The sequence below is a fragment of the Siphateles boraxobius genome, unplaced genomic scaffold, assembly GCF_051911475.1.
Source record: "Siphateles boraxobius isolate OS27281-9 unplaced genomic scaffold, OSU_SipBor_1 1, whole genome shotgun sequence".
NCBI classification, from domain to species: Eukaryota; Metazoa; Chordata; class Actinopteri; order Cypriniformes; family Leuciscidae; genus Siphateles; species Siphateles boraxobius.
Window position 1 is genome coordinate 11,228,820 of NW_027508699.1, and position 27,701 is coordinate 11,256,520.

The window sequence follows — 27,701 nt, forward strand, 5'->3', positions numbered from 1 at the left end:
TGTAGATTTCAAACTGTTATCTAAATTGCTGGCTTTACGACTGGAACATGTTGAACTGCTCTCACTGCATTGTCCAAGATTTTCCCACAGCACCATCCTTTCCATCTTTTAAACAGGACATTATAATTTTTTTCTTTCACTTGTGTCAGTTAAATAAAGGTGAAAGAGAACATTACATTAAAATATTACATATTTTATACATTTCACAAAATGTCCCAACTTTACTGGAGTTGGGGTTGCGTGTATATACACACATATATATATATATATATATATATATATATATATATATATATATATATATATATATATATAAAAATAAATTTATAGCACAAAGAATCATCACCTCACAGCCTTTACAAATGAAGAGATCTGTGTAATGACAGCGGTTTAATGCATCTAAAGTATATTCCAATTAGTTATCTGTACAAAATGTTTTAAAAATCATGATTTCTGTACAATCATATTACTAAACATAACCGAATCAGTAACATAGTCATGTGATCATACATGTATATTTTTTCAAACACACATTCATACTTTCACACACTCATGCACAGATACGCTGCTAAGATTTTCATTACAATTGTGACTTCCTACAAAATAGTGAGCTACTGTAATGTTAATCACAAACAAATACCAGCAGATATGTTTGATTAAGGATGAAGGAAAAAATTAACTACCCAATACATTTGTGAATAATACATCAGACTTACGGATATCATTTTTTAAACTGAAACACTGTATAAATGTATACACTTTACGCCCAGTGAGTGTTTAATGTTTTATCAGCTTTTTGGAGAGATCCGTCCACAGAATTGATTGGTCCATGGTTAAAGGGTCAGCTGCGGCCATCAGTGTATAATAACAGCCTTAGTACTGAGCATATTCAGACTGAAGGGACTGTGGAAAGAGAGATTGACATTAAGAAACTGATATGAAAGGACATGTGCAAAGCATACTAAAGGCTGGAATTCAGTACACAACTTATAAATCTGAACAGATTTGAAAACACAGGGGTTACAGAGAAAAACCGTGCATCATACATTAAATGACTAAGGATCACACACTTCCAAATTTTCAAGTCATTCAAACACAAAAAAAAACTTGTGCAGAAACAAACACCTCATTGCTAGGATATGCAGGACAAATTAAAACAATGATATTCTCATTCTAGAGGGATTCATAGTCTAAAGCTAAAAAATCAAAGTCTGTGACCATCATACACATTGTGATTTCTCAGTGAGATTTGCCAACTCCGACTGTCCACATTCTGCAGACTGACCTGACTCCTCCAGAGCGCTAATTGGGAAAAAGAAATATAGGCTATAAACTTAATTTAATTTTAGTCTTAATGGGATTTCTAAACAGAAGGAAATGGAATTGGCTTTTTAATAACACGCTTGAATTTAGGTAGTTGGTAGTTGGATGGGTCGCGGGAATGGGGTTGTTTCATGACAATTTTCATTTTTTTATTGGTTGCTGCATTAAATCTTACCCAGATATAATAGTGCTATTTTCTGATTGGCTATTGTGTAGCTCGACTAAGAACTCCAGGGGAGCCGCGCTTGATTCCTGCCGGTTCCATAGTGAGAGCGGCGTGGCCAGAGAAATTTTGAGCGCTGCGGCATATTAAATACATTATAAATAGTTTTTCGACGTGAGGCGGGAGTGGAATACAATGTGTGGCGGGAGTGCGTGACAAAAGACCGAAACGAGTGACACTTGAGAGCCTTGGCCCAGACAGTCTTGTCTGTCTTGTGCTTGGCACTGTTTAATGTTTCCTTGTTTGGCTCTGTCTTTGTTTGTGTTGGCCATGTGCTCCTTTCTGCTCCCTTTATATTGTATACTCCCTTCATGTCTTTGCTGGCTCTGTTTGCTTTGTGGTGTGTTTCCTGTCTGCTTGCCTGTGCTTATGGTTAAACATTGTTCTTGTTCTAGTTGTGTATTTGATCTGGTTTCTAGCTCTAATGAATATAGTTCTCCATTTCAGTTTTATTTTGTCTCTTGTTTTATTTATTTACTCTCTGTGCCTTGCCTGTTTATCTTGTGTCTTGTCTTGTTCATTGTGGGTCTTGTGTTCAGTCTTGCCCTGCCCTGTGTCCTTAGTTTTCCTGGCCACTGATTCTAACTGGATCCAAGACTGGATCTACTTCTGAGAGATCAAGCATCAAGCCTCAGGTTCCTTGTGTTCCTGTCTGGTCCTTCCCACCATCATCCCGCCTGGTGCTATCTCCCAAGCTGTCATCTAGTCCTAGTCACCCAAGACTGGTCTCAGTGGTCATCCTGTTCTATTGGTTTAACTGTGTTGCATGTCTCACTCTCCTTGTTGGCCTTGTCTATAGTCCTGTTAATAAAAAAAAACCTTCACTGGTATTCTGCACCTGGGTCCTCTCTATTGCAGATCCCGGATAGATCTTGACACACAGGCTTAATTCACATGTTTCCTGTGCAGCAGCAGCATGTCTGTGATTTTATTGGCAGTAGCAAGTCTGCCGAGACCAAATACATTAACGTCTGTCTGGGAGTTGGCATGACAGAACTTAAGGTTGGGGTCACATTAGCAAAATCTCAGAAAACTTTCTATTGGTCAAAACGGCAAATTCGTATGACCAGTTAACCGAAAACCTAGATTCCTTTTAAAATTACTGGATTGTGACCATTAAATTTACCAAACAATGGCATACTGCACCTATATAATAATTATGAACACCCCAATATCAGTAGTTCCTCTTTAGTCGGTCAGTTGACGCCTCGTCGAGGACCGACTAATAGGAATCTCGCTAGAGAGGCCAATCTACTTCGAGTGAAACTAAACAAGCCAATGCACATTGGCGTGCGGATATATAACGAGCAGCAGGTGCGAATGCACTTCAACTTTTTGCTTCGAAGCCAAGCACTTTGAAGATTTCACCAGTCTTGTAGACGGCATCAAACAAGCTTTTCTACAGTGGACCTCTCATCTCTAGTGCGGGAGTGACGGCACAGCAGCGCGAGCAGTCTTTTCTCTCTCTCCTTTTTTGTTTTTGGTTGTTTGAGCAAAACAGAAAAGCTGTTGTAACAGCTAGTAAGGTGCGCCTCAGAGCACTCAAAGGCTGTTTTTACAGCTGGTAAGACCTGCCAGCGAGGGAGAGAAAGCGCACAGACAGGTGCACATACCTGTCCCCCCCCCCCCCCAGCCCCCCCCCCCCCAGAGGGTTATTTGAACACTTTGAATCCATTCGTGCGTCAAGAGCGAAATTGATGCGCATAAATTTCGCTTCAAACTTTTGTTTTTTACCTGCGTCAATTTCACTCTTGACGCGCGAATAGATTCAAAGAGTTCAAGCGTATAACTAGACGTGGCAGGCGCGAATTTGACGCTCTATTCGCGCCTAGAGTGAACACACAGTTCACAGTCGAAAAGAGACGAAATCCGTTGGTGGCCATCTTTTTACAAAATGTCTGATGTTGATCGAGCATTCATCGAGATAGTGACCGCTCTGTATTTGTTCTGGAGAGCAGAACAGCGGCGTAGGGATCATCGTCGCCAGATTTGGGTCCACCAGACCTTTCGGAGGCGAACCCAGTTGGCGAGTTTCATCATTTGCTCCAGGAGCTGCGCCTGGATGACGGCCGCTTTCAGCGGTACTTCCGCCTGTCCCGTGCCCAATTTGATGACCTGTTGTCCTGCATCGGAGCGAGGATCACCCTCGCACTCACCCACCTAATCTGTAATTTAATTTTGTTTTGATGACAAATGGAGCCAGCCTACTACAAAAGTGAATAAACTGTCCTGTGATTTATTTTTTCTTTTCTCACACAACACTGTCCAGATACGAACTATGTTCTTACACTAAAGTATGTTGGTTGTCTGTACATAAGAATAATAATAATGTTTCATATAATCTAGATTAGATATTGAATAAATAGCATTGAATACAAAATGAATGTCTCACATATTAAAATCAAGTTTTTATGTGATAAAATATTTACTTAACCACGTGACAGCAGCAAGCAGGCTCCTGATTGGTTAACGCGGCGCGAACTGACACAGAAGTTCAGATTTTTGAACTCGGACGGCAGACACGAATTTGCGTCAAACGCGTGAATGCACAAAAAGCACAAATAAAATAATTTGCGCGTGACGCGCTAGACGCTCAAATTGCGCCATTCGCGCGAACGAGGCGAATTTACGTCTACCGTGCCGCGCTCTACGCCACATTCGTGCCGCAGGAATTTTTTACGCGCGTAGCGCCTCTTTGCATTCATTTAACATTGAAATCACTCTATTCGCTTCTGGTGTGAACGCACCATCTAATATCACTTTGTTTTGCTCCATGGAAGAAAAAACATATACATGTTTGGAATAACATGAAGGTGACCAATGCCCCAATTCACACCACCAGTGATAAACAGCACGCATGTTATACAGTGTTGGGGGTAACGCATTACAAGTAACATAACCAGATTACTTTTTCAAGTAACTTAAAGTAATGCATTACTTTTAAATTTACAACAAAATATCTGTTACTTTTTACAAACAAGACAAGCTACTTTGTTTTGTTAAATTACACAAATAGACTTTATGTATTTAATCTCACTTTATTAACCAATGTCTTTGCTGCTGACCTTCGATGATCCAATTCAACCATAGCCTGGGAAAACCCAGACAACTTCCGGCAAATTTAGATTTGCTCTGAAAGTTAGTCTGGCAAAGAGCTCATTCAAGCCCATTTCCAAATCCGTCGAAATCGAGGCACCAATCAGAAACGTTGGGGCGGGCTTTACACGATGACGACAGCGCTAGCTGAATCGACTGCAGGGCGGGATTTCCACTGAAGGGGTTTGGGGGAAAAATCCCGCGCTGGCTGGGCAGCGACGGTGAAGCAGATTTTGTTGCCTAGCTGCTACATTACAAAGATGGATGCCGCCGTGGATCATCACTCGTCCGAATCAGCTATCGCGTCTGTTTTAAGCGATTTGAACGTTTCCTTTTTGTTAAAAACCGAGCAAAGAATAACACTCGAAGATGTATCTCCGTCTCTCTGCATACGTCATCTCCTTCTGATTGGTTTTAGGTCTAACCAGAGAAATTTGAGCGACGTCCGTTGGTGACGCCCCTCTGGAAATGATTTTTCTACGAAGCTTTGCCAGACCCTTACTCAGTTACAACAACTGAGAATGGTCTGGTTTTAACCAGGCTAATTCAACCATACTATTAAGGAAAAATGACTTTAGATAAACCACATTTGTTTAATTTTCTTTTATTGCTTAAGTAAGTGTTCTTCTCCTGCTGCTTTCCAGCAGCTGTACAGGTGTGAATTTGCATTTCCTTCAGCCTGAGGACTATTAATTTCACCTTTGGTCTGAAAAAGCCTTTAGATTTGCCAAAAATATAACTTTTTTTTAAACAATCAAGCAAGCCCAGGCCAGGTGAGAAAAAGTAACGCAAAAGTAGCATAATGCATTACTTTCCATAAAAAGTACTACTAAGTGACACAATTGGTTACCTTTTTAGGGAGTAATGCAATATTGTAATGCATTTTTTTTTAAAGTAACTTTTCCTAACACCGAAGGCAACAGTGACCATTGGCGCCAGGATGTAGTGACGTGACAAAGTTGGGAAATGTTTAACAATTAAAAGGAGTGAAGACTGTGTCAGTGAAGCACACGTCACCTGTCTCGAGCATTAATGCTTGTTTGCTTTATTAGACAAGTTTTATAAAGTTGTACTAGAAAGCCCCATGTATTCATACAACATTTTTAAAATGGAAGAACAGGTCAAATATGGAGTAAAAGCACTATCAAATTTAACATCACACAATTTCAAACTTTTAAATAAAAACTAAAATCCCTTTCAGCTTGTTCCCTTAAAAGGTTCATCATTAAGATGCAGCTGTAGGCTAGATGTACTTTCAATGTAACCCTGCTCAATTTATTGTGAGTAGTCTGCAATTTTTCTTTCTTTATTAAGTTTTTCCCAAATGTTAAGAGAGTCTATTATCTATAAACCATTTGGAAACCCTTTCAATCTCTCTACTTAGCACAGCTTCAGCATTTTTTTCCCTTATGAGAAATTTTTTTTGCAGCATCATCTGCATATAAAAAAAAGTACATTGGAAAAGGCTTTTTTTAATTCATTAATATACAAAAAAATGGTCCTAACACACTCCCCTGCAGAACTCCACATGAAATAGAAAAGCAACCAGAGAAAACCCATTATTTAAATCAACCAATTGACACCTATTGGCAAGGTAAGACTTAATCCACTCGCAGGCCTTATTACTAAATCCCATTACTTTAACTTTCAAATCAGAATGCTGTGATCTGCTTTATCGAATGCCTCCTGCAGATCCAGCAACACAATCCCACATAATTTGCCTCTGTCCATTTCTTTTCTTATATGATCTGTTAAAAACAGTATCATTGTCTCTGTGAAGTGCAGCCTCCTAAAACCCGACTGTAACTGTATAATACACTTAGAGTTATAGTCTTCAATCTGACCATACATAATCTTTTCCATCACTTTTGATAAAACACTTTAGACACTGGCCTATAATTACACTCTAACATACCACCTTTCTTATAGAGGGGAATAACTATTGCTTATTTTAACTCCCCAGGAACCTTACCTTATGTAATTGAAAGATTTAATATGAGTCACCATAAGAGTAATAGATTTAGCTGAGTCCTTAATATACTGTACTTCACTGGAATATCATCTAAACCTGTCGCTTTATTACTTTTTAGTTCCTTTAACTCTTTAAAAACACTACTCTCATTCACTTTGGTAAACGAAAAACCACCAGGTACAATACCACATTTTGCATAATACTCCTTAACTGGCATCATTAAAAATGCCAGTTCATGCTTGAAGCTTATTAACCAATTTTTCAGCAACAGTAAAAACTACTTAAAATAACCTGCTACCTTCTTCTGATCAATCATCAATCTTCCATCTACATTAAGACTTATTCTTGAAGATTTACCCTTTTTACCCTTTGTCTTTTTTCTATACCCTAACTCTAATCTCCATAATTTTGTGTATCCTGCTTCAATTTACTGATGTTGTCCTTAAAAAAAAAATTTTAGCTTCTTTTATCTTATCTCTTACCTCGTTTATTTTAATTCTTATCCCTTTTTCTTTAAAATGATCATTACATTTCTTAATTATCTTTAAAATACTGTCTGTCATCCAAGGCTCAGTCCTTTGCTTGATTCTTATCTCTTTGTAGGCTGCCAAATTCCACTTAAACCTATCCCAAGCCATCTCCACATCATCGCCCTGCATCACCGATGTCCAGTCGACCTTACTTACCTTACTGAAAAGGTTATCCGATACCAATATAACATCAATAATAGTTTTGGTTTTAAGAGTAATTCTATTTGGATCCAAAAATCCAATGCATATGATTTACAAAAGGAACTAAATTGTTTAAAATGTTTACTGTTCTATATGATTTGCTTGTAAACACAGACATATATGATATATGTGTGGAAAAGAAACTTTCGGCGATTTTAACACGATACAGTTTCTGCTGCTTAAATGTTAATTATCAGGGACAAGAAAACCGATTAGTAATGAATGACGTTCAGGAATTTTTGGGCAGTATGAGCAAATTCTCTGTCACTGGTGCTGAAAATGGGGCTCAAATGATGACTAAACTTTTAGATTAACTCCACCTTTAAATTATAAAATCACATTGATTATAAAAATCTAACATAACAATAACAAATATACTATAGCACAGAGGTGAGGCCAGAGGAAAATTTTAGGAAAACCCTTAATTGAAGGGAAATTAGTAGCAGATGGAAAATAAGCAGTAACAGCAGAAGTAGCGAGTGAAAATCAAGGGCCGAAGAGACGACGAAGGCGAACACAGTCTGTCAGACGGTCACTCACTGGAATGGATCTGCTGAGGTAGCGTCCTGGAAACCCACTAAGCCCAGCGCGGAACGGACCCCTCCGAGGACCCGGCCGACTATAGCCGCCTCTGTTCATAGGCCTGACTGTACGACTAGCACTAACGGTGCTTGATGCAGTGAGGCTGTTGAGGTTAGCGTTTGCCTCTTGATTGAAGTTTACATGGGAGGGAGGAAGTCGGGGGTCAGCAGTGGTGTACCCAAAGCTGAAGCCGGATGGAAGTGCTGGGGCACACTGGGTTAGGGCAGGAGATTGGGAGGGCATGAAAGAGGAAGGAGGTGTGCTGGTTTCATCATCACTGAAGTTGTTGTCATTATAGAGGTTGCTGAGGGAATGGGCTAAACGAGGACTGAAGCTGTTCAGGATGCATAAAGGGGGTTAACGACATCTGTAATGAAACCCATCCAAAAAAAAAAACCACACCCAGTCTGTGCATTCACTTCAATGTACCTTTTTAGATTGCTGGCGGATGATGAAGGGCTTCGTGTTTGTGGTGCAGTGGTGGAGGAGAGGAAGAGAGGAGATTTGGAAGACTTGGGAGGGGAAATGGTGCCCGGAGCTGGGGTTATCCCACTGCCAAAAAAAGACAAATAGCAGAGCAGTTTATTAAAAGGTAATGATGAAATAAACAAAAATGTCCTAATGAAAGGAAGGAAGCTTTCTCTCCAGTGTAATACTTCAATATGAGCAATCCTTTTAAAAACAGGAGGTGAATTTATATCTCTGCAATGCTTTTGTGCAGGGAGTGAAATTAACTTTTTCGCTCACTAGCCAATTTTAATTTTAATTTCCACTATTTTACATTTATTTTACCCATCATCTAACAGTCACTTAGATGTTCATCTTTAAAAACAATATACATTTTTCATTCCTGCACAATGTAATGCAATCTTGTGATGAATGGCGATTTGCATTTAAAGTTAATCATTTAGTTGTTTACTCTGTTTTTTTTATTTAGACAAATGTATTATCATATAATGGTTGGTTATCAGTCATAACAATTATTGGCTTTTTGCTACTGAGCTGAATTTTTACCATTCCACCTTTATTTATTTTACCTCATTTATTATAACTTATACTAGCCAAAAAACAACAGAAATTACCCAGATTATCAATATCATTAAATGTTATTAAAACTGTTTCTGACTCATCGATTGGCTTTCAGTTTTATGACAGTCAATCATTGTTTGCAGATACCATAAAAATAAAATGAAACCGAAATAAAAAAACTAAATTCCGTGTGACTTCTCTTATAAAACAGAATTTATTATTAGCTCCACATAAATCTCACTCCCAAATTAATGTTTAATGGTAAACACCTCCAGCGGGCAGGCTTTCAATTCAAACAGTGATCAGCTGTTTTCTCCAAAAGTAAGCATACTGAAATTAGTGTATTGAATATTGTCCTCCATTGACATTCATTAAAGAAAAAAGTAACCTCGTCTCCAAGGGCTCCAGTCGTACACCAGGAAGTGCCACACCGCACCTCAGACATCTCACATGCCCTGTCCCAAAGGGCACACTTCATATGCATGGTCTTGTGGACTTACTATGGCCGCCACATGAGCATGAAGTACATTTTCCTTCTTCATTTTAGGGTTCAGAAGGGTGGTCGTGTGAGCCCCCTTTGCAGTATATATGTGCCCTCGATGCACGCTTTTGCCAAGCCCACACTGAAGCGAGCTCTGCAGTAATTGCATTAGGTCACGAAAGTGCGGACTTGTAGGAAGATCACAAGTGTTTAGGATGCCATTTGGGACAGGAACACAGGTATTGCACAGTGGATGCTTCATTCATACTCACATTTTCAAGTTCAATGCAGTAGTCCAAAACAGTGAATATAATCACTTTTATACAGGCAAAACTTTACTTTTTAATTTGAAAGATGTCACTTCTTGTCCCGTATGTGACCCTCTTTACACTTTGTTTTGCTAATGTTGGAGTCTTCTGGTTGGAGAACATCATAACCCACCAAATTGGCTAGTGAGTTGAAATGTGTTTTCTTTTCGGCATTTGGTGGGTTGGCAGGTGTTAAACTTTAAACACTTTAATTCAAAAATCTGTTCACCTTACAACCCAGAGTGATTTAATTGGCTGAAAAGAAAACTAATTTCCTTTATTTAGAATAACTGAAGGTCTACCTAAGCACTGGGGTTGTAGATCTGGGGTGGCGTTGGCCCTTTAAGGCTAGTAGTTTGTCTCCTTGCGTTGGAATCATGTCCTCTTCTCTGAACTCATTCTGTAATGTAACAAAACACAGTGTCAGCAACAATTTTACTGTATTGTGCACTCAAATATGATTGGTGGATTCAGTTCCTTCAGCACCTCATCCACACTTGCTGGCTTCAGAATGGTGCTGTCGATGGACATGTTGTCCACGCTGGAGATGAGATGGGACATGTTTCTCTCCTGCTGTCGGCTTTGCCTCAGCTGCTGCTGCTTCTGCATTGAGCGATGGAGATCACCTTGCACCCACATACTGTGCTGCTTCCTTAAGACAGAGAAAGAAAGCACTTCTGTAAGACTTGATTTTCCTGCTAAGACAAAAGCTGAGATCAAATCCCCTGCAATAAAACAATTTAAAAAAACAGCCCTGGAGAGAAGACCTGAAAGATAGAGCATAGGACATCACCTTGCCCAAACTTATCACCTCGTTTACAATGTATCCTACCTCTCCCTACGCCCTTCCTTTCCCCCTGATTCAAGTCACTGAAAGTTCACTGAGAATTTCTATATATCAAATGCTATTGGTAGAATTATCTCAATTTTATTGCAGTCATTGGTATTATGAAAAAGATAGAAAACTTCTGAACAGAATTCTGTTCTTTTTTTTTTTTTGGTGGTGTCTCTTCTCTGATAATTCTCTAAAGTACATGAATAGACCCAACACCTCTAAAAATATTTGTTCAGGCCTTTTGGACTGGTCTGGGTATTTAAGGCAAAGTGGCAGAGCAGTCTTTGGGAATCTGTAACCAGAAAACCCCCATGCAGTGCTGTGTCAGTGTCTTCCTGAGTCTTACACTCGGAACACACTCACACAGTGTGTCTCTGTCAGGTGCATTTCTTACTCTTAGAGTCATCTTTGAGCAATTGATGTTATGTATTCATTATTTCGGAATTGGCTTTTAATTGTTTACTAGTGTAATTGGCATTATAAATTTTTACCTAGCAAATATAATAAGATCCCCTTCCTACATCAGAAGGGGAGCAAAATCTGATCGGCTTATTTTTTTACATGCTTGTAGAAAAAGGCTTACCAAAACAAAGTTACTGGGTTGTCACTTTTTACATTTTCTGGGTTGGTAAATGCACCAGGGATCCGATTATAGCACTTAAACACGGGAAAAATAAAAAAAAATCAGGTAAATAGTTCACTCTGCATCCTCTGACCAAGATCAGAACTGGCGAGTTTCTGTCCGTGAGGTGACGATTTGCGACGTGCAGTCTCAAAGCGACACCGGGTCCCTTAATGAACGCTTAATTGAAAGTATGGGATACACAGAATAACTAAAGATCTAAATTAATGCATAATCAATATTTATGATTATTTTCTAATAAGAAACACAATCTAAATTGTATAATCATTTGAAATTGGAGTCAGATTAAGCGCAGAGCTAAAGTAAAATTGAAACTAAATTCTAAAAATGAAGTGAGCTTCACCGGAGCGCTGAAAAGACATACACACATTACACCTTCGCCCACGCCATTGGACGGGTGGTTCTTACATATGAACTGTTTTATGTCCCTATGTGTCTCAGTCTATCTGTAGACTCTTTCACTTACTGACAGTTTAGACTTACTGTTCGAGAAAGTGCTGCTGTGGTCCAATGACGGAGCCCGGCCTGCAAATTCGTGTCCAGGCAATGGCCTCAGGTGCTGTGAAGCGATAATGCTTCATCAGGTAGCAGCCTATCAGAGTGCCTGTCCTGCCAAGGCCAGCTGTGCAAAGACAGTAGAAAATAATTTAGTGGAGAAAACAAAACAATTAAAAATTACATTTAAAAAAAAAAATTCAGGAGAAAACACTTCCTATCAAAGACTAAGGGCCAGATTTACTAAGCAGTGCAAATTAGCATGAGAGCGCAATTCCAAAAAAGTGCCCATGGGAGCGGAATATTCTGCGCGTGATCTACAGACAACATGCAAATTAAAGGGATAGTTCACCAAAAAATGAAAATTCTGTCAGTATTTACTCACCCTCATGTTGTTTTGATGAAATCTGAGAGCTGGATCAGTTCTCCATAGGCTTCTAAGGGATTGAAACTTGACAGCCCCGAAAAGTTATTAAAGACATCGTTAAAATAGTCCAAGTGACTACAGTGGCTCAATCTTAAGTTTATCAAGCGACGAGAATACTTTTTGTGCGCAAAAATAACAGCATAGTGCTTCTGTGTTGTACGTCACAGGTAGGCTCAATATTCTCATCACTTGATAAACTTAAGATTGAGCCACTGTAGTCACTCAATCCCTTGAAGGAGTGATCCATCTCTCAGATTTAATCAAAAATATCTTATTTTGTGTTCCGAAGATGAATGAAAGTCGTACGGGGTTGGAACAACATGAGGGTGAGTAAATACTGACAGAATTTTCATTTTTGGGTGAACTATCCCTTTAAAGATCAGATGCAGCCGGATCATTTCCATAATGACCAACACAATCTACCAAGAGCAGCGCAAATTAGCGTCTGCTTTAAGAAAAGCTTTTTTTGGATGGTAAATAATTGAGCAAATACTAGTAAATTGACTAGCACAAATCTTAGTAAATCACCTTGCATAATTAATTTAAATACTCTCCTCCCATAAATTTTGTATCTGAAAGGGAAACTCCTACAAATGCACATGCGAAAAGGTCAGAATCAAAAATAACCCTTTTCAGTGTTGATTTTGCTTTTCTTACGTAAATCCTGTCAGTAGTTGTTTAACGCCATAAGAGGGTTTGTGCTGGCACAAGCTGTTAGTAAATCTGGCCCTATGCGTCCAATCCAACTCAACAGTATTTCAACTCTACAAAAAATAAGACAGATCCATGTGACATGAATTCATCCTCAAAAACTAAGAACATAAATAAATAAGGAAGCAATGATTTGGACTTTCTAATCATTAGCAATAAGGCAAAAAAATTTTGGCTGATAACCAACCATAATATGACAATAATTGAAATGTTATACTATTTTATCTAAATTAATGTATAATCAATCACTTTAATGCAGTCATTTCAATCGTAATTCGAGCATTTGTGAGTTTCGCTCATTATAAATTATTTCGCTCATTATCAAGTTGCTCACGTAAATTTATCGCACTGAACAACAAAGAGCTGCTTGGTTTGAAAGCGACAGTGGGAGCTGTGCTTCATACTGTATTTTAATTATTTGAGTTCTGTTTTCCTGTGTTTAGTTTCTTTGTCTTTGGTTGCTATGGTTTCTTATTAGTTGATTAATCAGTCCCACCTGTGCCTTGTTTCACCCCCTCATTATCTTGTATTTATATTCCCCAGTTTGGATCAGATCTTCATCTGTTCTTGTCAGTGTTATATGGTTTGGTTTTCAGTTCTCCTTCGGTCTCCTTTTGATCCCGTGTGTAGTTACTTTCCATTAATAAAAAATATCGCTTGCAATTAGATCCTATACTCTCCCCTTTTGGAACCAAGCTTTGATGCATAGACTGCTAATGGACAACAGACCTTTTCATATCTGTGAAATTAGACAAAATATCACTGTGACCACACCTATATCATGCATCAAATATGACATAGACTACATTAAATACAGGTTCACTTACAGCATAACATGGATCCTGCATTGCATTGTACAAATCCCAGCCAACATCTCATGGTGGGGCCAATGTAAGCACAGAATGGCCTTGAGTTATGGTCTCAACCTGGGTTTGTTCGTGGGTTCTATGTTGGCTCTATCTGAATTAGCCTCAGTATGTTAATTCAGATTGTCAATACCTCAAGCCCATATCATGCCTACATTAGACCCACCATGAAATGTTGGCCAGAAAATTTCAGGATCATCCAATGCTTCTACTCCACTATTTTACATACAAAAGTGCACATCACTCATGATGCAATAAAAACAAGATGCCATTTCGTCAAAAATCTAGATTCTAGAAAGTGTCTCACCCTTGCAGTGGACGGCCACGGCACCCTTTGCGCTCTCACAGATGTGTAGAAAGCGTCTTGTGAGGAGATCACTAGGTGTGGTGCCGTCTATGAAGAACAAGTCGTGATGTTCAAACCCGGCATCTGTGAAGCGCCGCCCTTCATAGATTTTCTTGTTCAGTCGCACAACATCTGTCACACTGTGCTGCCGGAAGTAGGAAAAGTATGATTCTGGAGCATGGAGAGGATAACCTGAAAGAGCCAAAACAGACATCAGTTCATAAGTGAGTTCCTCCACTGATACTATCAGTTCACAAGTTCACATTTACAAATATTCAGAGTTAAATAGTATGCGTATTTGGCTGGCTGTTAAAATGCATCTGATCACTCTGCACAATAATTTAAATAGCCAAGTTCATCAGTAAATCACTTAACAAATAAGATTAAGAGCTCATGAAGAGTCAAAAGGTTTGCAGTTATGAATAAGAATAAAAAAAAACTAAAGCAGCAAACATTACAAAACACAAAATTTATGTCACTGCCAAAACTTTTGGCCATGACTGTAAACGGATTGACAAGCCATTTTTTATGTTTTCTTATAATTATAGCAAGTTTAACAGGGTTTTGGGAAACAACTGCCATTGAATAAAGAATAAATAGCAAATGGGTTAACATTGATCCAATAACCACTGGAATCTGGTATTTGCTAGGACAGTATGTACTAGCTTTTAAGTGCAAATCTAATGTTCCAGCTTACCGTTCTCTATTTTGCTCTTGGGATGAGGTCCACTAAAGGCCAACAGTTTTCCTGGCACTATCCAGTTAAAATCACCATTTTCCACACGCTTGTAATGCAAAAGATGAGAAGATACACTAAAACTTCTGAATCCATCAAATATATACATAACTGCTTAATTAAAGTAAATTGACACGAGTCTTGTGTATCCTTAAAGGGATAGTTCGGCCAAAAATGATATTTAACCCATGCATTACTCACCCTCATGCCGTTCGAGATGCATATGTCAATCTTGTTTCAGACGAACACATTTTCAGTTATTTTAGAAAATGTCTTAGACCCCTTCAGTGGATAAAATGTGAAGCAATGGGTCCACCTCCTTCAAGTCCCAAAATGTGCATACATCCTTCACAAAAGTAATCCATCCGGCTCCAGGGGGAGTCATACCTCGTACGCCGTATTCCATCACCCGTGAACGCGCATCGATCGTTGCCAGAAGTCAGATATTTTCATTTATAAAGATTTAAATATGTATATTTTTACGACAAAACCGCACGGATTACCCTCAGAAGGCCTTCGTTTATCCCCCTGGAGCCGGATGGATTACTTTTGTGAAGGATGTATGCACATTTTGGGACTTCAAGGAGGTGGACCCATTGCTTCACATTATATCCACTGAAGGGTCTAAGGGTCTACATTTTCTAAAATAACTGAAAATTTGTTCGTCTGAAACAAGATTGACATATGCATCTCGAACGGCTTGAGGGTGAGTAATGCATGGGTTAAATATCATTTTTGGCCGAACTATCCCTTTAATAGCTTTTAAGGGATCACAATGGGGCAGTAGACAGTGCCACCAAAACGAATAGACACTTAAATACATGTGAAATTGATTACATTGTATAACAAAATGTCAATCCAATTGATTTTTTTTGCAATGACTTTTAACCAGTAAAGTAAATTTTCCTCAATTTCACACAGGTTTTATATCAGAGTAAACACAGGTGAAGTACGCAACCAACAGCATGATTCTCTAAAGTGTGACAATCAGAGAGTGTCCAAATACTTTATAATTTATTACCTAGTTTTTTTGTTAAATGTTTTGCTTACAAAATATATATTTTTTTTAAATTAAAGCCACTTGATTCGATATTTTGATATTGAATGCTATTATTATCACAGTTATTCATTTTAAATGGTAAAAACTTTTTGGGGCCACTGTAGAGAATGAAGCAGTGCTGTACACTTTTATATCTATGAGAATGAAATATTAATATTAAAGAAGGTGATACCTCATAATGTTCATATTCTTCAACATCAAAATTCTCAAAGTCAAAGAACCCGTGCTGCAAGGCCTGAAGAGAAAATTAATTAAGAATAAGATTTACATTTCATTAAATAAAGGCAAATCATGAATTCCATGGAACATAATAAAAATCTAAATACTTTTAAGGAAATGCGTATTCAAATGAGTCCATTATGCTTAAATCTTAAGTTAAAGGGATAGTTCACCCAACAATTTTAATGCTGTCTTCATTTACTCACCCTCAAGTTGTTCTAAAACTGTATGAATTTCTTTCTTCTGCTGGACACGAAAATATATTTTGAAGAATTTGGGCAAACAAAGAGTTGATGGGACCCCATTGATTTCCATAGTATGACACAAAAAATACAATAGAAGTCAATAGGGTCCCATCAACTGTTTAGTTACCAACATTCTCCAAAATATCTTCATGTGTGTTCAACAGAGGAAAGAAACTCATACAGGTTTAGAACAACTTGAGGGTGAGTAAATGATGATTTTTTTTTTTTTTGGGTGAACAATCCATTTAAGATAAATCATTGATGCTTAAAAAGATAAAATGGTAAGATTTTATTCAACCTCACATACATAAATCAAGCGTCAATTACAAGCACTACCATCCAAGTTGTGTAATATCTCACTGCCTGTCAACTGCATTTCATTCTTGTCAGACTTTTCGCAAAACTCTCCACCCACAAGTTTCCTTCTTTGTGTGTTGCTTCCTGTTAGTAAGTTATCAGATATTGTGTGGTATGTCCTTTATGTAATCCGTCTATTAGAGCCTGTGTCAATTCTTTCTCCCGTGTCAGATTGAAAAGACAGATAATTGGACTAAAAGATTACGTTCAGGGGATAAAGTGTATTGCACGTCTACACTGTCCAGCCTTGGTCCAAAAATTGGGTCAAGAATGTCACAAACTTTACCCTTCCTAAATATTAATAGTTCAAACAGATGGTGCTATTGAAGCAAACTCTTCCCTTTAATAAACTTACCTTGCGTATTCCTTGTAAACAGTCTAATATGGTTAGATCATATGTGCATGTCCCAAAAGCAGCATCTCTATATGTAAATAAAATAACATTAAATTATTATATAATAATAATTATTCAAAGAATTTTTTGTTGTTGAAATGTATAACAAAGTGTGTGTACACGCGCGCAAACCTACCTCAAAATTGCCTACACTGGGGTATGAAACATGTTAAATAACTGGCATATGATTGCATATGATAGGATGTATGATTCTCTATTCTGAAGATATTAAACACAGTCTATTTTTAGGGGTAAGATTTTCACTTCACTGCATCCCTTCAACACTGAATAGCTTCTTGTCCTTTTTTTCTTATACATAACTGCAAACCTTTTGACTCTTCATGAGCTCTTAATCTTATTTGTTAAGTGATTTACTGATGAACTTGGCTATTTAAATCTTAGATGCTCTGCTATTGAATTATTATCAGTTGTATATAATTAAGAACAGGAATAAAATGAAGAGCTGAAATAAAATATTTTTTGTAAAATGATATATTTTTAGACATTTGAACATTTGAAATGAGTTAAATTCCCTATCTGTCAGTCGGTACAACGTTATGTCGACTGACAAATGGCATCCCTGTGAAAAAAACACCACAACCGCTGAACTATGTTACGAGTGTTGGAGATGCAGATGCTGGCAAGCTCAAAAGTGAGACCCCATTTGTCAGTGGACGTCTCCGTTCCCTCCATCAAGGAGTGAGGGATTGCATCAGTAACCAGTATCTTTCCCAGTAACATCTTGGTTCTACTATAACTTTTATCAGTCGACATAAAGTTGTAGTGACTGACAAATAGGGAACGCCTTGGTTACTGATGTAACCTTGTTCCCTGATGGAGGGAACGGAGACATTACATCCCTCCTGCCACAACTCTAAATTCCACTCGCCAATTCCATTGGTCGTTTTTTCTAAAAGTCAGAGGTGATTGGCGCTCCCAAGTGAGAGCCCATTTGTCAGTCGACATAACGTCTCTGTCCCTCCAAAGTTCTGAGAACGTTCCCTGTTAGCTGTTAGAGTACTAAAGATGTGTGTTTCAATTGTACTATGGTACTGTTTAAGCTGTACCTGAAATACTTAGGTACAATTGGAACAAAAAGTACTTTTTGTCTTTATGAACAAACTGTGGAAAATAGGAACTATTTAAAGTTATTATCGATCATTATTTCTTTAGTTACATATGTTTAATGACTAGTTTTTGTTTTCCAACATGTTCCAATTGTTTTCGGTCTACCCTACCGTTCAAAAGTTTGGAGTTGGTGAGATGTTTTAATGTTTTTGAAAGAAATCTCTTATGCTCACCAAGGCTTCATTATTTAAAGTAAACATACTTATATTGTGAAATATTATTACAATTTCACATAACTGTTTTCTATTTGAATATATTATAAAAGTGTAATTTATTCCTTTGATCAAAGCTGAATTTTCAGCATCATTACTCAAGTCTTCAGTGTCACATGATCCTTCAGAAATCATTCTAATATGCTGATTCGCTGCTCAAGAAACATGTATTATTATAATCAGTGCTGTTTAATATTTCTGTAGAAAACTTTTTTCCAGGATACTTTGATGAATAGAAAGTTCAAAAGAACTGCATTTATTTGAAAAATAAATGTTTTGTACAATGTATAAGTCATTACAGTCATTTTTGATTAATTGAATGTATCCTTGCTAAATAAATGTTTTAAATTTTTTTTTTGAGTGGTAGTGTACATACAGTAATATATAAGACTATGGTAATGAGGTGTGACTAGCATTATGATCAGATCAGATCAGATTGAGCATGCGTGTGCAGTATCTCACCTGAAGGGCAGGTATGACACATTGGTTCCAGAGATCAGGGCCCGGTACACTTCCTCTGGAGTTCTTTTTAAGTAGATTACCTGAATAAAGAAGCGAGACATGACTAGCAATTTCTCTAAGAGCTCAACTTGGTGTGAATAGCTCTTGTTCTTTTAATCATTTTGTCCCCAAAACATGAGGGGTAAAAATAAAAAATAAAAAAAAATAATGAACATCTTCTAAGGTTATAGAACGGGGGTGTCCAAAGTCAGTCCTTGGAGTGCCACTGTCCTGCAGAGATCAGCTCCAACACTTGCCTGGAAGTTTCTAGTATGTCTAGTAAGACCCTGATTAGCTGGCTTAGGTGTGTTTCATTGGGGCTGGAGCTGAACTCAGCAGGCACTCCAGGAGAAGGATTGGACACCCTTATAAGAAACACAGAGCTGGACTCACTGCATAAGCACCGATGAGGACGGCTGCATTGGCTCTCTTTCGTTGGTCATAACCGGTGTAATGGATGATGCGCTTTCTTGACAGAGTCAAAGACTGCAGATATACAAAAGACATATTCATGTTCAGATAGTACATACAAAAATGACAATTCTGTCATAATTTATTCCCCTTCATGTCATTCCAAACCTGTATGACTTTCTTTCTTCTGCAGAACGCAAAACATGTTAGGCAAAATGTTCATGCTGCTTTTCAGTAACTCGCTTGATACCGGCCCTAAATGTAGGTATAAAAATGTTTTGTTTAATGGAAGAAAGAAATCCATACAGGTTTGGAACGACATGACGGTGCGTAATTGATGGCAGAATGTTCATATTTGGGTGAACTGTTCCTTTAATAGAGTAAAATAAGGATACATAAGGCTCTGGATGTCATTCATACACTTCATGCCTTATTAATTTTTATTTTGCTGTTTTGTGTAGAATGGTACTGCATTAACAATGTCTCAGAGAGAGATGAAGTGAATTATTCAGTTTACCTACAATCTATTTCTCATTACATTAAGCCAATAATGGTACATTTGGAATTTTATTGTTATTTAACCCTGTAATTCCTGGCATAAAATAATAGTCAGGTTTTTTTGTTTGTTTGTTTTTTTGGAATGGAATACTGTATTTCTATAACCCAAAAGTAATTCTCATAGCTTGTAATGTAAACCAGTAAGATCTATACATGAATAAAGTGAATATATATGTTAAAAGTTCTGTAGTTTCTATTGTAGGGGTAAAAACTATTAACAATATTAACAATAGATATACTGTTAAAAATGAAAAGAAAATGCATTTTGGACCCTTTTTGGTTGTCAAACATTAGTGGATCATGTTGTGAATCATACTCTGCTAGGAACTTTGTGAACTTGAGAAGAACCCACTTCATACACTTAAAGAAATCACTAAAACGCTAGTTGGTTCAAAAGTCAAACATGGCAAATGATGTTCTGAGTAAAGCTGTACACTAATTTGTTTTCAAATGCCACTTGGTTTAATATTTCAAATCTAAATCAACAAATTCCAGATGTTTTATGTGCTACTTAGATGTCCAAATATTTTTTGTACCCACTTCACACTAAAGACAAGCACATACTGTCCAGAAACACCTTGAGCCCTATAGCCCTTAATCTGTCAGCTCTTAAAATAGTCATTGAAGTTCAATCCTTCATGCCAGACACTTTTGTGGTGTCATTATAGAGATGTGTAACTCCCAGTAATAGAGCGCTCTCTGCTGCTCACTGCAGAAACTGCTTTGACTCATTATACAGGCTTGCAACACATAAAATAACTTACTATTCATATAAAAATTATGGCCATGGCTGCTGGTGGTGAAGTGATGTGACCACAGTCAAGGTTTTACAAAACTGAACTATTAATGGTGATTTTCATTTATTTTTGCAAGGCTGGGCTAAACCTACCTATTTGCAGGGTATTAGCCTTCATGGTTTTCCAGGAAAGCATCTTTAAGTTCTGTTATCTAAGATCCATGCATTTATATATACTCATATTGACATGTTTTGAATTCTGAACTTTTTTCTGGAATGAGAGAAAAATGGTTCTGAAGTGTCTCAGCAAACTATTCTAATTTATTTTAGGCAACCAAACTAATTTGCCTGCAAATTAAAAAGGCTGTTCTCAATGTTTATGAATCAGGCCAAATATAAACATGGAAAAGACAATAGCCTATCTGATCAGTGAGTAAAATATGAATATCTGGTGAAGGAATACCACAAGCACTGTCATGCAAACACTGAGCCATTTGATTTAAAGAAGATGATCTTACCTTTAGTTTTTTGTTCAGTTTGCAGCAATATCTGTACAGCATTGCTAGATTGAGGGGTCCAAAATCTGCATAAAAGCTTGAGACAGAAATGGACCATAAAGTCACCATTTGTCATGAAATGAAACAATCAAATATGAGCAGAATTTTACATGGTCAGTTAAAAACTTACAAAGACTTACTTTTCATAGATAAATTCATCATCTGTGCTGAAGAAATGTGTGTTTGCTGTGCTCTTGGGTTTGCCTCTGAGAGTAGCGAAAAACAGTCGATCTGGGGGAAAGAAAAAACAACTGATTACAGAATAAGAAAAAAAAAGTAAATCATGGTATAAACCACTTTAAATCTCTTAAATAACACGGCCTATTGTATTTAACTGGACTATACTGTAAAAAAAAGTTGCTGCCTTAATTTTTTAAGTACAATCAACTAGGATATTTAAGTCACTTCCATTTAAATCTTGAATCTTGTATAACTCAGAAAAAGGTTGAAATTTGCTTATTTTGATTAATTAAAGCAATGTCAAAACATATGTTGTCATAATTTATTGATCATATAATTTTTTTACAGTGCATTCTAGCAATCTGAAGATAAACTACAACAGGAAGCAAAAGGTAACAAATTTAAATTGCTTTCATTATATGATGTATATTTGCATGTACCAGAATAACTGATCTGTAAATCATTATATATTGTTCTAACAACACAAGTGAAATTTATTACGAACTGCAACATACGTTATGCTAGGAATACATTTACATATGGAGGTAGGCAGCGTAGAAAATAGGTTTTAAATTTGCCTTTGTTAGTAACTATATCCATCTTATTACCTTTGATGAACTCAGAAGATCCAAGCAGCTCATTGTCATCTCCCATTTTATTTAATACTGAAACTTCAGGATATTTAGATATTTCCACGAGTTTCTTTTAGTTCCAACGGGACGTTATATTGGAACATCCGGTAGTTTTGAAAAATAAATGTGTTTTAAAATAAATCCGTTATAACGAAGACACAGTCCTGTTATAACCCACTTCTGTTTCCTATAAGCTCTTCTGTGTCGAATATAGACTGCAAATCCTCTAAATCTCTTCCGAACGGAAGGTGACTTAAAAACATGATGTTTTCCATCAGTTTAACCTCATATATGTTCGTGTCCTTCGGTTTTCCGTAATCTTTTGCACTTTTATTGTGCTGGATGGAGTTCCCTCGCACGCTCTTCCATGGCTGAAAACTTCGCGATACAAGTTAAAGAGACATTGCCTAGTTACCACGTGCCACACCACCACACAAATTCGTGTTGCTAAGGAGGGGTCACTTTCGACCAATCAGAGGACGCAGTGCCTGTTCTGTTTTGGATTACAGCCTTTTCTCAGTCGCTTTGATACATTTCTCGAATCATCATCCTTAAGATTAACAAAACGGTGAGCATTTATCAAACCAGTTCGTACAAACAGCAGCTCACAATGGATTACCTGCATGCAAAAGCATGTCACTCGCTCAAAATCTTTAGTTCATCTCTCAATAGTAAGTATTTATGTCAGTGAACATATCAGTGCCATCAGAATGACAAGTCCTTGTGTCATTTTTCAAAAACAAGATAGTCAAAATGCTTGGTCACATTGTCAATAAGCAGTGTCATATACTAGGCTATCAGTATTTTCAGATGTGAACTATTTGGATGACAATGATTGAAAATCATGATTGAATTATCTGTATGACATGTAAATTTCAACTGTACAATTTTACACAGTACTCTAAAAGTATACAATACAATATAGATAGACAGATGACAGACAGACAGACAGACAGACAGACAGACAGACAGACAGACAGATAGATAGATAGATAGATAGATAGATAGATAGATAGATAGATAGACAGACAGACAGACAGACAGACAGACAGACAGATAGATAGATAGATAGATAGACCGACAGAAATATATATATAGATAGATAGACAGACAGACATATAAATAGATAGACAGACAGACAGATAGATAGACAGACAGACATATAGGCAGATAGATAGACAGACAGATAGATAGATAGACAGACAGACAGATAGATAGATAGATAGATAGATAGATAGATAGATAGACAGACAGACAGACAGACAGACAGACAGACAGATAGATAGATAGATAGATAGATAGACAGACAGAAATATATATATAGATAGATAGACAGACAGACATATAAATAGATAGACAGACAGACAGACAGACAGATAGATAGACAGACAGACATATAGATAGACAGACAGATAGATAGACAGACAGACAGATAGACAGACAGACAGACAGACAGACAGACAGACAGACAGACAGACAGACAGACAGACAGACCTGTGATGTGTGTTATCCAGGCTGTTGGTGGCACCATGGCTGGACGCCTGTGCTTAAAGCGCCAGTGTCCCCTCCAGGCCGGCACATGGGACATGCCTTCATTGAGGTCCGTAAATGGAGGAAGAGGATATTGCTGATGAAGAGTCACATCCTAATGTCGTCCCCCATATAAACTGGAGGCATGGAGTATATAATTTGAGTCACAGAACAGAAGAAATAAGCTGCATTTCTCCAGAACTCCTTGCAGCTCCACCCGCCAAAGTGCTACGAAACAAAGGTAAGAGCGGCTCAAGTGACTGCCTCGGGTTACAGCTCGACTTCAGAAAGGTTCGGCTCCGGTGCTGTCAAAGGTTTTCGGTTACTCTCAATTCCCATAGAGGTGGGAATGTCACTGCTGAATTCTCACTCTGATTGGGCTTGAGGTACGACCTCTGTGACACACTGGTATAGTCTCCATCAATCTCTGCCACTATAAAGCAGCATGGGCTTTTCACCACTGCAGCCGTCTGGAGTCCCTTTCTCTTGTTCAAGGGTCAGTGGCTGTGGGACAGTGCTAAGGTAACACCTGAGATGAGGACATGCTTAGAGGCCAGAGTCCAAATGGAACAGGGTTTCTAATAACAGGCAAGGTCAACCACAGCGTTACAGGAGAGCTTATCAGCGCTGTAGATATTTGAGAAACACTGGAAGAGGAGCTCTTCCCCACAGGATGCGGATGAAATGAAAAAAGCACCAAGATATTACAAATGCTGCTTGACATGACATGCTTTTTCACGCGTTATCTGTATTGACACAGCGTGAAGTCGTATTTATTGTTTAACGTGCGAAAAATTTCAGACGCGAATTTCGGACTCAGTGTGCAAGGACCTTAAAGGTGCACTGTGTAATATTTAGGAGGATCTGTTGACAGAAATGCAATATCAAATACATAACTATTCAGTGGTGTATAAAGACCTTACATAATGAACCGTTATGTTTTTATTACCTTGGAATGAGCAGTTTCTATCTACACACACCTCGGGTCCACTTACATTGAAATGCGCTGATATGTTTCTACGGGAGCCCTAAACGGACAAACGCGTTTCATCACTATGTTGTTTGTTCTTTGTGCAAAGAGACTAGCTAAAATCAACACTGACGCAATGATGAACAGGTAACAATAATATTGCCAATAACATTTCGTTTTAATGAATAATTAAGTAAACATAATTTCTTGCTTAACTGGCTACTCTCTGCTGTCTCAGATGACGATATCATTTCCTGTCGGCCACCTTAACTTCTGTTGGTTGCAGTTTGTAACCTCACCTCTAGAATCACATATTGCACCTTTAAGTCACGGCACCAAATGTATCTGGTCCTTCTCAACAGTCTCCTAGCGGGATTGAGTAGGACCATGGGAGCCATGCGCGCTAACAAGGAGCTAAACACTAGTGCACCTCTTGAGTCCAGGGGAGTGAGGTTTACATGCACAAATCTTAGCTTGCCTCCGTTACGTTACCCCAAAAATTCAAATTCATTGATTTCATTTAATGTTTAAGTTGCAAACATTATTTTGTTTAGTTCTGTAGATATAATAATGTTGATTTTAAACATAACTTAATATTGTGTGTAATTTAAAGTCAAATCTCTGCATTATTTGATTTTTTTTAAAACAATTAAGGTCAACTCAATGTAGTTTGTTGGTTGACAAATTTCATTTGAAGTTGCCATTACTCAAAAAGATTGATGCAAACTGTTGCGTTTTATTTATTTATTTATTTTTTTGAGCCAACACATTATATTTTAGAGTGTTGTTATTGTTAAAACTAGGCTATTAAAATTGCTGAAAAACTTAACCTTAAAAAATCTGAAATGTTGCCTTGGCAGCTAACGGAAAAACATTTGTTTAAATTAAAGTACTAGAATTACTTAAACTAAAACTGAAATAAAAATAAATTAAAGCTGAAATCTCCTGTAATCACCATGGGGAAATCTCAGAGTAAAACTGGGAGTTGTGAAAAATATGATACACCGGTGTTTTGCCAAATGAGAATTTTATCAATGCATCATCTTTTTACTGTTTTATTTTCCTTGCTTTTATTTTGTTATTATTTTAACTCCTTCCTGTAAAGCACTTTGAATTGCCATAGTGTGTGTGGTGAAATGTGCTATAAATAAACTTGCCTTGCCTTGTGTAATAGTCACCAGCTGGAGTGCCCTTGAGAGCCACTCAACATCAGTCTATTGTCATATCCTCACAAACTACATCTCCCATAATTCTCTACCTGGACTCATCAGCACTCATTGTATCCACCTGTATGATCTTTATTATTATTATCTTGTTTACTCACCCTCTTTAAGCCTGGTTCTTTCTGTTATTCCCTGCGAAGTCTTGTTTAGTGTTTATGCTGCAATGCCAAGCGTGTTTGTATCCTGGACGACAAAAGCACAAACAAAATGTAAACAAAAATCTAAAAAACAATTCAAATGAAAACCAAAAATATAATTATAAAAAGCTAATTCAAAATATTGCTCAATATTATATATAAATAATACTAAAATAACTTTTTCCAGTTTCATAAACATGTGGTCTCATTCTTCTGATATAATAAAATCAATATTTCATGTCTAATTATTAATTTTTTGATAGGAAGCTGGATCTTCCAATCATTATTGCAAAATAAACCCTGACAGTTTATTTTTATTTTTAATATGTTTGTATTATGTTATTTATCGTGTTCAAATATTCCTTTCTGACCTTTAAGCTGACTATCTCTTGTAACTTTTTTCCCACATCATGTATCATCTCAGATTATTCTTGTAATAAGATTTGCACAATTATTTGTAATCGCATTCTAATCATCAAAATATTTATCTGAAGATTAATTTAGATTATTTGATAATACATTTAATTAGATCATTTGCATAATTGTAAAGTTGGAAATTTTGCTTCTTTGTTGCTTCTTTGTCATTTTATTTTAATAAGTTTGTCAAAAAATAATACTACAAAGTTAGTTGTTAGTACAAAGTTGTGTTGTTATAAAATTGTAAAATACCATATTAATATATCAATATTTAAAGGTTTTGATTTCAGTACATTCATTGCTATCATTCATATATGTGTCCTTTAGGCAAAATGTCATTATACAGAAAATACGAGTATTGGGTCAAATGAACTATTGGGATCTGTGTGAAGATCCTGAAGCATCAGACCAAACACAATGCAAGAGAGAATATCCTCCTTCAGTCCTGTGCTTCCTCTCACCCGCACACAGCCATGCCTCATCATCTATTCTCGTCTTAACACGATCGTTGCAATCAGCCAAATAAGCTGCATCTTAGGAGCTGTTGGAAAAGAAGTTCAGGGTCGAGGCTGACGTGGTAATCTCACCATGAGAAGAATGACTGCTGAATTATGGAGGACAAGACATCCCAGAAACGGGGTCACCTGACCTCAGCCATGCAGTGCAACCATGGTATGACAGCATGTTTATACACTGTAAAATATTATATGAGACAGCGTATGTTTTTAGATTGCTTTAACTCATCAAAATACGCTTTTTAAAATAAGTTATACAAGACAACTCCTTTTTTTAAAGTCAGTTTAATGTAATTTAACTTAATAATGACTTAAACATCCATATTGATATTGTACTTAGAAATTTAAGGCAGCAACTCTTTGGCTTTAAACGTAGTCAAAAATAAGGAGAACAAAAAATAAAGTCTGGAGCTGTTGTTGATTAAAGCAAAGTATAAAGTAGAGAAGCGGTTTGAAATCGTCTATAATAGAGTATGTTTTCCCAAACATGACATAGACTGACCTACAACCTGCAAATCCCATTTGGTTTCCATCAGGAATTTCCTATTTATTCTTTAGAATGCCTATAACGATGAGTGCACTTTATTGAATTAAGCATGCACTTGTAGTGTACTTTAAAAACTAATGGCAGATAATAATAATGAAATAAAAGGCCACTTTAAAGAGAGTGCACTTTCAGGACAATGTTTATTAACTGACTTAAGTACACTTTTAAAAAGTGCACTTTGTAATAATGTCAAAAGTTTTACTTCAAAGTATTCTAAATAATAACGTTTAAATAATCTTTTGTCATGCTTTGAATAAGTACACTTATTTTGATGTATATTGACTAACATACTAAAGCACATGTAAAGTAGGCTACTAGTTGTTATAACCGTAGTGTGTTATTCCGTACCAACAGTTATTAAATTGCAA

General features: G+C 37.1%; 1 protein-coding gene across 2 annotated transcripts; it reads right to left on the minus strand.

Moving 5' to 3' along the window:
* Positions 1 to 355: 355 nt before the first annotated feature.
* On the minus strand, positions 356 to 23,490 carry cdc14aa (cell division cycle 14Aa). Of its 2 annotated transcripts, XM_077206604.1 has the most exons (15): positions 21,971 to 23,490; positions 21,323 to 21,413; positions 21,144 to 21,219; positions 19,314 to 19,406; positions 18,882 to 18,961; positions 17,041 to 17,107; positions 16,037 to 16,099; positions 14,766 to 14,853; positions 14,030 to 14,260; positions 11,707 to 11,845; positions 10,232 to 10,397; positions 10,048 to 10,145; positions 8,357 to 8,479; positions 7,886 to 8,261; positions 356 to 903 (listed from the first exon to the last, which is right to left on the minus strand). In XM_077206604.1, the coding sequence occupies exons 1-15, from the start codon at positions 22,014 to 22,016 to the stop codon at positions 874 to 876; spliced, it is 1,767 nt and encodes a 588-aa protein (XP_077062719.1). In that variant the 5' UTR covers positions 22,017 to 23,490; the 3' UTR covers positions 356 to 873. The 2 variants fall into 2 exon arrangements, with proteins under 2 accessions (XP_077062719.1, XP_077062802.1); XM_077206687.1 differs by lacking the exon at positions 7,886 to 8,261.
* Between the last annotated feature and the right edge of the window lie 4,211 nt (positions 23,491 to 27,701).

Excerpts from the sequence above, each read along its gene's own strand:
- cdc14aa (XM_077206604.1), bottom strand. The coding sequence starts at position 22,016 with ATGGGAGATGACAATGAGCTGCTTGGATCTTCTGAGTTCATCAAAG. Across the intron at positions 14,261-14,765 it reads CAAGAGCAAAATAGAGAACG|GTTATCCTCTCCATGCTCCA; the intron begins GTAAGCTGGAAC and ends TGGCTCTTTCAG. Across the intron at positions 8,480-10,047 it reads TCTACAACCCCAGTGCTTAG|TGGGATAACCCCAGCTCCGG; the intron begins GTAGACCTTCAG and ends TTTTTTTGGCAG.